Genomic DNA, 10469 nt, shown 5'->3' on the forward strand with positions numbered 1-10469 from the left:
CTAAGATTATCTAGCACAATCAAACCTTACCACATGTAGTTTACACACATACAATCAAATCATGATGTGTATAAAGGCGAACATTTACCTGAACCCAGTTGAATTTAAATACTACTAAAATACTAACAATATATTCTGTATTAGATTATATATATATATTTATGAGAGCTGTTCAGGTGTTAGCATACTGATTTTTAGAGAAAAGGATATAGCAAGTACATAAATTACACAGTTACATAGTTACAAACTTACAAACTTACAAGTACTTATTAAGAACCTGCAATGAACTCATTATTATCATCATTATTATTGGAGTCAGAGATGAGCCAGATAATATACAGAGTCCACATTTATTCCAATAATCAAGTCAGCACATAATAAACAAGCCTCAAATATATTGGTGAGTGGAAATGGAGAGAGAGAGAAATACAGTAATTGGTCTAGATCACCTTGTAAGTAAGAAGTGGAGGTAAGTTGTGGAGATAGCCAAAAGCAAAGTGTCAAGTGTCAAGTGTCACCGTGACATTAAACTTCTTCACCCATTTCCCACATCCACATCCACCCATACTATCTACTACCACTGCCTTAAACTTCCCGGTTCGGTTCGATTCGATTCGATCGATCGCCTCGATCTTGATTACTACTACTACTACCTTATTACAATCCAATCCACTATGTACCTTCTCTTTCTTCTCACTACTACTCAGTTCCTTGTTTTTTTTTCAACACTTACTAGTATACTACCTGGTCTAGACCATTAGAGATATCAAGTGGCTTTTCTTCCATGTCTAAGATCAGGAAGAAGAGTCGTATGCATCAGTAGTCACCCACTAACCGATTGATTGATTGACTGATTGATTGTAGATTGACCATACAAGTTATATGCCTATAACTCAAGAAAATTGTGGCTATAGTAAACTACTGCATTCTCATAGATCAATCAATAAACCAAACGAATGAATAATCATCCATTGGATAATCAGTCATGTCTAGACCCCGACAATGATGTGATGAGATGATAATTGATGATATCACCAACTTATCCTTCCCGCACATGACAAGAAGAAGCCCTTCCGTAGCATCAAATCGAACCACAACCACAACCCATTAATATTTGCCAAGAACAAAATCAGCTTGAAACCCAGGATTGATTGATTGATTGTTGATTGATCGATCGATTGGTTGTATGCATCACCGATGGGATCATCTCGTCAAATAGTTTCCATGTACACCACTAAGAACCCATGGTTTCTCCCATATGTAACAACTAAGGATATGATGATAGCGGACCAAGCACACAGACACAAAAGCAATGAGCATCACGTAGAGTAGCACGTAGCACGAACAACAAAACAAAAACAAAAGTGTTGACAGATAGCCGCCCCAGAACCATGCCACCCAAAACCGTCCCATTGCTCATAATCGCATGAAAAAGACAGAAAACCAATCCACACTCGCAACAAATCATAGACCACCAAACAGCGAAAACACAGAATAAATCCCAGAAAACCCCCCAGGGTACTACCCGCGAACAGGCTAATAAAAATATAAAAAAAAAGAAGGTATTTTGATCGACATCGTATCATCGTAGGGGTAACAGAAGCAGCAGCAACAAGGAAAAAGCCACCCATGTCTCCTCTAAGAGCGTTTTCCCACCCGGGTATTCATCCACAGCGTATATGCATAGTCTATTCCCAAATTGCCGCCCTTCTGAGAAACAACAGAAAAATAAAATTCGTACGGAAGAAAATAAAGAGGGGGGTGTGAGAAACAAAGTTAAAGCGAGGGTAAAACCACAAGTTATGGTCGTTGGAGAATTCAGAGTCATATCTGAGGCTGCGCCGGAGCAGCAGCCGCTGCCCATGTCGACACGGGGTAATTGGCATGAGCTGCTGGTGCGGTAGCGCTCACGTAGTACGGATGCCGGTCTGCGCCCGGGTAATAAGGCGCATGCATCGGGTTCGACTCCCGGCGCGGGATGCCAGGATCAAACGCAGACATGCCACGCTGTTCCAGTGGTTGATGCGGACCATCAAGCGGACCCAGGCTGAAGCTTCCTCCCCGTGAATATGTGGCCGGCGTGGCCGGATCGATGGGCGAGGTCGCGTCGGTCGCAACGCTGCGTGAGGATATTGACGAATTGCGATAGGCCGAAGGGCTGTGGTCCGACTGGGATCGGTTGCGATCGCTCAAGGAACTCGGAATGCCCGTGTTGAGTGCAGAAGGGATCGAAGACGACAGCGCATTGTGACCCAGAGCATCGAAGCTCGTTCCATACTGAGTGGGTGTCCGGAATTGAGAGTAGTCGTCTGGCTTCTGCGGGATCTGGGTAGGTGCAGACGGCGCGGGGAGATACGGGTTGGAAGCTGGCTGCGCCGAAATCGACCCTGCCATCGAGTATCCCGGGATGGCCGCAGTCTGCGGAGCATGCGTAGCAGCATACGGCGCGGGGTGCATATAGAATTCGGGATGAGGATTGGGGATCGCATACCCGGGCGGTGCTACCAACTGAGGTCGGTATCCGTAGATCGTATGGGGGTCGTTCGGGTTCTCTAAACCTCCTGATTCCAAGTCATCGATGGGTGCCCGGAAGCTTTGCTTCTGTGTCAGCTCTGCACGAGGCCGAATGTACCGCAGCGAGTCGACCATCGATGGCGGGTTCAACAGCCCGCGCATCACGTCCTCCACGCTGTAATACGAGACCAGGTGGTGTGTCACCCCCGAAACCGTCACACTCATCGTCTTCTTCACGAGTCCTGAATCCTTGAAGCCATACGAGTCCACCAGCGAGCCCACCAACGCTCTCTCCACGTCCGACTGGTGTGGTCGGTCTCCAGGATACTGACCGGGTGTCGAAGACGGCGAATAACCGCCGTTGCTGTCCTGTCGCGGATACGGCTCCCCAGGTCTCGTCGAAGGCACCGGGCGTCGATTGGCCTTCTTCATCGCTCGCTTCTTTTCGCCGGGAGGAAATGGCTTCTCCAGTTCGCGGTAGACGAGAAAGTTGCCCAGGATTCGACTGGGACTCCAGGTCACTCCATCCGTCCATCGCTTGATTCCCGACGAATTCTCCTCGTAGATGAACACACTGCCACTGCGGACCAGGTGACCACGTTCGCGATCGTGGGGCCGACGGGGCACATGGTGCAGCACTCCCGTCAGACAAGCCTCGAAGAGAATCAGCGCATCCTGTGTTGTCGCGACGTATCCCGTAAAGGTGGGCTCCAACACCGTAGCGGTGCCGTTGACCATTGTTTTGCGTTTGTTTGTAGGTTCGAACCTAGTTGAAAGGGGGGCAAAGAGGTAAAATCAATCAAGGTTAACACCACCGTTGATCAAGGTTTCCCAGTAACTCGGCTAGACGGATTGGCCAGGGTGACACTGGCGTTTCGACACCAAGCAGAGGAAGAATAGCAGTGAATAGGATCAGAACAATCCCGCCTGACAGGCTGTCAGAATTTCTTTTCTTTGTTATCGGCCGTTGCAGAAAAAGCTAGGACGATGTCCCGAGCTAAAAAATGAATGGGATGGGGGGAGGGAGGGGGAAAAAGGGAGTGAATCGGGGGACTCCAGAAAAGCAGGGAGGGGGAGGCAAATAACCTTTGGGGGGAAGACGAGGAGTGGGAACCTCTGGTGCGAAGGTGAGAGAATGACAAGTCGAGAGAGCTGACGGTGATGGTTGAACCGTAGAAGAGGGCCGATGGCGCGAGTTTAAAGCGCCCCCCTCCTTCTGAGTTTAAGGGCTACTACCAGACTTGGGCGAGCCGGATCGACAGCGAGCACGGGCCCGTCCTTTTTCCCAAATCCTCGCACAGGGAAAGGGTTGGATCTGGAGAGCAGCGTCTGGCCCTAATGCAGCTGGGTCGACTGGAGCTCCGGTTCCACGGATAGCGATCGGATCGAGGTAGGTTGAGTCTCCAACCAAACCAGCTGCGGGAATTCCCAAGCTTTCTGCTTGCAAGGAGAAACCCGTTTTGACAGGGAGTTTAAATACCCTGGGCGCGGGAGTTTCTCTTCAACCCAAAAGGCTGTTGCTGATGCTGCTGCGCAAGACGATGCGGAGTTTCGGGAATTGTTGGTATGGGCAACAATCCACTGCGCGAGAAGCGATAGTGATGAGGGAAAGAGAGGGAGACCAGCTCAGCTTACGCCGTATGAGCTGTTCGGTGCCTGTTTCGGAGCAGGTATGTAAGCCGATTTATCCACTTTGGAGCTTCACGTAAAGCCACCCGGGCCATGCGAGAAACGAAGTGCGATGAATTTCCAAAGGCAAGTAGAGACCAGGAATGTTTCAAAGTGAATGGGGATGCTTGAAGGGAAGGAGTGTGGTGGACTCGGAAGACAAGAGGGGACAATAGTTGACCTTAAACATCCGTGGAACGAGACGGGGAAAGAGGCAGATAGAAATAAATCAGAAAAGGGAAAATCAGGTATATAATAAATTAGGAAACAAAAAAAAAAGGGAAGGGGAAAAAAAAAAAATCAGAAAAGTGAAGAGGGAAAATTAAAAAAAAAAAAAAAAAGAGGAAAAAAAGAGGAAAAGGGAACGAAAAATAAAAAATTAGGAAAAATAAGATAAGAGCGAAAAAGATAAAAAAAAAAAAAAAAAAAAGGAATGCAATCCCATCCCAATGGAAATTATGGAATAGTTGTATGGGGGAAGAGCAGCAGTGCCAAAAAAATAAAAAATCGAAAAAAATAACGCCAAAAAATCATCCCAATTCCCAGAACATTGGCAGGGTACCCATGTATGGTATTGTAAAAAGCATCGTGTTTTTTTACCCTTTCCTCTCACTCTCACACCTTATCCTTCCAAAAGATAGGGAAGGGAAAGAGTTGTCCGGGGAGAGAAAAAATAGAGATAAAAAAAATCATCGAAAATAACACGAAGAGACAATTAAACATAAGGAAGAATTATCTATCTTTTTCTTTTCCTTTTTTGAAGCAAAAAACCCGACAGGGAAGGTAGGTAAGAAAATAAGGAATAGAAAAGAGGCGGCCCTCATCCCCCTCCCCCTTCCTGGTGATCAGGAAAACCAGGGAAGGGAAGGGAAAATTACCATGGCCAGTCCAACTAGACCAGAGCCGGGCATGGTGCGGGTTGCAGGGAACGCCAAACGGCCAGGCAGACGGAGGGAAGGACATGTTCAGCGAAGAAAAAAAAAACATCCTCCGTCATGAAGAGCGACCGGGCTGCAGGCGGGGCGACCCAGACTGGTAGGCCCGAGCAGTGCCAGAGAGGGAGAGGGAGGAGGCAGAAATTGGGAAGGACGGATGGGGTGTGGGTGCAACTAATGATCCCAAGGAGCAGGACAAGCCCGCCAGAAGCACCGCCGCCGGTGGATCTCTCCGGCCATGAGGCAGAGGCCATCGGCGGGCTCCATCTTTCATTCCTTTTCGCCCAAAAGATGCGCACCACACCACACGCACCCATCTCTCCTGCTTCACACTCTTCTTGGGGGTGGGAGGCAACATCGAACGACAGACGGTAAGAATGGGCTAGTGTGGGTATGGGGCTAAAAAAAAATAAAATAAAAACAAAAAGAGATATAGAAGTGGAAACAAATATAGAAGGTAAAGAACAAAACACGAAGAGGAAAATAAAATACAGAACGAATATCAACAGATCCACTGGGGAATCTAGTCGATGCAAATTGCAGATCCAGTCAAATGGTAGTTTTAGTTAAGCATAAGAAAAGAGTATGACACAAGATAGGCTTGGGGAGGAACTAGGATCGAAGGAGGAACAGGGGGGAAATTGAGATAATCCAAACATCCACCACCAAACCACATTTAGTAGTCATGGATGTCTACAGATCAATCTCGCAGCAAAGAACAACAAATAGGCATAACACTGGACAGTCATGATAGGAGAATGTATGTGTTGGCACAGGGTATGTGTGTGTGGTATTGTGGTATTGATCCAATCCTGGTACATACTTCCCAAGGAGCGACAGACAAGAGAGAGCAACTGACTTACCAGGAGTAGTAACTGAAGAAAGTGTGAATCCACGCTGGCGGGGATGATGAGAAGCAGGTACCCCGTTTCACTTTGCTGGGGTTGGTTTGGTTTTGGGTTGCTGGTAACTACTAAAAGTAGGTCCCAACCTTTAGCCGTGGCAGCGGAGTGACGTTGACTTTATCGGCCTTGTTGCACACACACAATCAACTCAACTTGGACTGCGTCTTCTTATCCCACTGTCTGCTGCTTCTTCTTCTTCTTCTTCTTCTTCTTCTTCTTCTTCTTCTGCTGTTGTTGTTGTCAACGTCGGTTTAACTTGCGGCTCTTTCACTTGCTTTCCCTTCCAGATAGACTCGTAAACTTTGGGAAATGTAAGGATGACCAAGATAAGATCCTCCAAAAGACGCCAATGCAGGGAAAACAGTCAGTAGTGGGGAACAAGTCATGTAACAATCCGAGATTCAAGACGAGAAGAGTAGGGGGGGAAGATTTTAAGATTTAGGTAGAACAAGTGAAAGTCAAAATTGATGAAAGAGGGGTGGGTGGAAGGAGGTTAATGAGGGGACGGGAGAGTGGATCGGGGGGATCGCTAAGGGACCGCCAATTCGAGACGAAATCCAAGATGAGACAGACGCCCCAGGACGGTGTGGTGAATCGCAGGTACCTGAAGGATGGATAAACGGGGCATGGGATTGGAAATTATCGGGTTATTATCGGATGAGGGGGTTTGGGATTGGAGATGGGAATGACGGATAGACTCGGGTAAAGGACACGCGCAGTGCAAGTCAGTCTTGGGGGGTGGTGGGAAAGGGGAGAGAGAAGGGAGAGGGGAGGGATGATCAGATATAGACCATAGATATAGAGAGAAAGGATACGGGCTAATTAAGTATGCGCCAGTGTGAATTTAAGTACGATGTTAGGTAGGTAGGCAGGTAGGTAAAGTAGGTAACTAAGTTAGCTAGCCAAACTAGCTAGAAGGAGTAGTAGAAGGGGGAGGCATGTCAGCCAAAGCCGGGGTAAATCGAACGAGCGTGCGCGAGCCGCGTAGGGGGGAAACGAACAGCAAGCTAGCTATGGACATAACAAAAGCCATCCTGGCTGGTAATCCTTCCTACTACTCTCGAATCCTGGATTTATCACGGTAGATCGTATGGAGTCACTACCCACTAGCTAGTAAAGAAAGCAGTAGTTCACCAATAACCAGACATGTTTCCACGACTATCACCCCCGCCATAAGCCCATGAGAAGGAACGAGAGGGAGAGGAGACCACCATTAACGAGGGATATTAATGCCATCATATATCTACTTAGTGCGGGAGGGATTTTCGGTTGGGAGAGGAAGGATTCAACGAGGGGGGGGGCGAGGCTGTGTCAAGTTAGGCGTGAGCCGCCTGGACCTACTACGTACTTACTATTACCTACACCTCTTTTTGGGAGGGGGAAGTGGGAAAGAAACACAGGAGGCGGGAAATAATTCGACGGGAGGACAGACGCCCCATGAGGGATCAGAGCTACTACTAACTACCTAACTAACCAACTAACTACATCCGAGCGTGTATTCCTGGCGGCTCAATGACTACCGTGCACGGTCGGGATGACCATCCCATGCCATCCCACCGCCTCGATAACTAAAGGAAGGAGGGATGAAGTTTTGTTGTCAAGATATCCACCGGGTCATCATCCTATAGCGGAGAGAGGAGAGGGGAGAGAGGACTCACTCAGGAATGTTGCGAGCGATTGATTGACTAACCGACTAACTGACCGATTGATTGATTGCTTGATTTCTACATGATGGTCGATGGTTGAGGAATCTTATCGGGTCGTCTGCCATTCTCCGCATTCTTTTTCTGTTACTACTAGTAGAGGTCTACATAACAGCCAATTGGCAAAAACGTCATATGGGAAACCCCCAATCATGTTTTGCTATGTTATGTTTCTCATCCCTTCTTTTTGATTCCTCCTGATCATATGAAAAGTAGAACCATGAAATCAATCCCATAGTACACTCCCACAACTCCATTCAACTGAAAAGAACTGAACTGGAACTGATTGAGGGGTTGGCTGCAGGGGTGGGGCAAATGCGGTCACTTCAACCACGGCTCCGCCCCTGACGAAAAGAGAGTAAATTGTAAGTTGATTTGATTTGATGTGCACCGGTCAGTCATGGATCGGGGAGGCCCAGAAATCTAAAAAGAATCCACTTTTTGCCTTTTTCGGGCAGAGTCGATCGACCAGCTCTTGTGCTCAGTATCTAAGTAGTAAGATATGTAACTGGGAGTGTTCTTAAGAATCAAGCAATATTCAACATGGTATGCTACAACCACTACATAGTATAACACATTCGAATATACTGAGAACAGCAAGTAAAAAAAAAAAAAAAGTAAAAAAGAAAAATGTAAGATGAAAATGGTATACGGAGTAGTGGACGGCCCTATCCCCAATCCGTCAATTCAGTAACAATACGGGGTTAGTCAGTTTCTCTTCCTCTTGTTCCTCTCCTCCATGGTCTTGTTTCCCTCTCGCTGCACTATTAAATCATCACCCATTCTCACATCGTCATCGAGCAGCTGCCATTTAACTAAGTAGCTAGTTAACTTACCTAATATTTCCCTAGTGGGCGATCTTTAGTAAGCCCATCCAGCAAACCACCACACTTACTTACATAACTACTACTTACATACACACCCATACATACTTCGTCCCTCTCTCCAATACTACCCTATCTATCGTCATAGCCCATCCAAATCAAACATCAGGTTCCTGAAACCCGTACGACCACCATCATCCCAGTAACATACCTAACTTAGCTCACGGAAGGAGGAAGGGCAAGAAAGTAAAACCAAAAAGACAAAAAAGGACAACTCAATCAAACGGCCGCCTCCTCTTCCCAGGGCTCAGATCTCGGGGGTTGTGAGAGGACGGGTGATTATTGCATGGCGTCAAGGCGGCACCCGTTCGGATTGGTCCCAGAGAGTGAGAAGAGGGTCTGGAGAAGATTTGGGACGCCCCAGCAACTTGCATCCCATCCAATTGCTACACATCGAATCGGGTATGCGCTCGACCCGGCAACTGCTCCATCCCCCATCTTTCTGTCTCTGTCTCTCTCTCTCTCTCTCTCTCTCTCTCTTTGGGCCTCCTCCGGCTGGATTCCGTGACTCTCCCAATCTGGCAAACGCGGTCCGAGCTCTGCGGCCCATATGCGCGCGCCTTTTCACAGTAGCTCCCCTCCCCTCTCTTATCCTCTTCCGACACTTCCCTCGGGCTCTGATCATCTAAGTCTTCGTAGTCATTATATCCAGCCTACACCACAACGCACACTCACAATAAAATCCTTAAAACGGGGTGATACTGATATCATGCTCAAACCAAGCACTTACCGGATGAGGGGAGGGCAGACACAAAGAAAAGGGGAGAATGGAAGAGCCGAGAGAAAGAGAAACATGGCGCACACACATGGATAGTAGTGAGGGAAAATGATCGATGACCTCGGTTGTCATCATCACCGCCCATCATCATACCCGCACTTTAGTCGTCAACGATCCATCCCGGCCGCACCGGTGACCTATTTCCAACCCAATAGAACCCTCTCAACAATAAGACCAAAGACCACTGGTTTCGTCAGCTTCCATAGAACATTCATAACCAGTAGAGGACAGCGCAACCCGTGGTGGCCTGTGACGAGTAGACGGAACCGCATGACGACCAGATGCCCAAGAGGAGGACTGTGCGCCGCGTCAACTTTCCTCTGTACCAGTCTGCCTGCTTCGCTCACATCTCGTCGGCTCCTCCGTCGCTCCCGCTACTGCGGCCGGAGTTCAAGGAGATGGCCGTCTGCTCAGTAACCCTGCTCCACGGTTCCGACTAACCGCTGACGTTCAAGTGCCCAGTTGATCGACTTTCTGGTAGGAGGAGAGAAATAATAGAAATAAAAATAATGATAATCAAATGAAAAATATAATTAAATCAAAATAAAAAGGAAAGAAAATACTTAACGTGCCTGTCAGCAAGGCAGCGTCGATGTCTAGATTCGAGGTCTTCCACTGGACCGGTCGACGGTTCCAGTCAGGCTCCGTCGGGATCCGTGCAGAAAGTCTTTGCTCCAATGTGCCAGCAGGGATCCCCCGGGGATGCTCGATCGGGATGAAAGAAGGCAGAAGCGGAGCTTTCCCTTCCTAAACAAAAGCCACCCCTCCCCCCCCCCCCCCAAAGCCCCAAATAGTCCTGGTCCTCCATGACATATACCGTGCCTATGCCACGCACGCTCGAATACGAAGGGCGTGGAGACTGGGTGCAGGGAAGGGGGTGGGCAAATAATAACGATAATAATAATAATAATAATAATTTTAATCAGAAAAAAAAAAAAAAAAAAAGAAAAAAAAGGAAATCAGAGCGGAACAATAGGGAAGAAAGCGTCCCACACGACGGCGATCATCTGAAGAGCCCTCAGGCCAAAGCAGCAGTAGGGGCCAGACTAGGTCGCTAGGAGAAAACCAATAAAGCCCTGCCC

At 47.9% G+C, this 10469-nt stretch overlaps 3 protein-coding genes across 3 annotated transcripts; 1 reads left to right on the forward strand and 2 right to left on the reverse strand.

Annotated features, from left to right (window-relative positions):
* Positions 1-1472: 1472 nt before the first annotated feature.
* BO87DRAFT_373265 (camp independent regulatory protein) lies at positions 1473-3671 on the reverse strand. The gene has a single exon (XM_025622503.1). It carries the CDS (start codon positions 3250-3252, stop codon positions 1825-1827), a length of 1428 nt encoding a protein of 475 aa, XP_025483880.1. The 5' UTR covers positions 3253-3671; the 3' UTR covers positions 1473-1824.
* Positions 3672-4979: 1308 nt separating this feature from the next.
* On the reverse strand, positions 4980-5620 carry BO87DRAFT_167293 (uncharacterized protein). The gene has a single exon (XM_025618297.1). It carries the CDS (start codon positions 5432-5434, stop codon positions 5075-5077), a length of 360 nt encoding a protein of 119 aa, XP_025483881.1. The 5' UTR covers positions 5435-5620; the 3' UTR covers positions 4980-5074.
* Positions 5621-9335: 3715 nt separating this feature from the next.
* Positions 9336-9854, forward strand: BO87DRAFT_167313 (uncharacterized protein). The gene has a single exon (XM_025618298.1). It carries the CDS (start codon positions 9436-9438, stop codon positions 9802-9804), a length of 369 nt encoding a protein of 122 aa, XP_025483882.1. The 5' UTR covers positions 9336-9435; the 3' UTR covers positions 9805-9854.
* The last annotated feature ends 615 nt before the right edge of the window (positions 9855-10469 follow it).

The sequence above is a fragment of the Aspergillus neoniger genome (assembly GCF_003184625.1).
Source record: "Aspergillus neoniger CBS 115656 unplaced genomic scaffold BO87scaffold_4, whole genome shotgun sequence".
NCBI classification, from domain to species: domain Eukaryota; kingdom Fungi; phylum Ascomycota; class Eurotiomycetes; order Eurotiales; family Aspergillaceae; genus Aspergillus; species Aspergillus neoniger.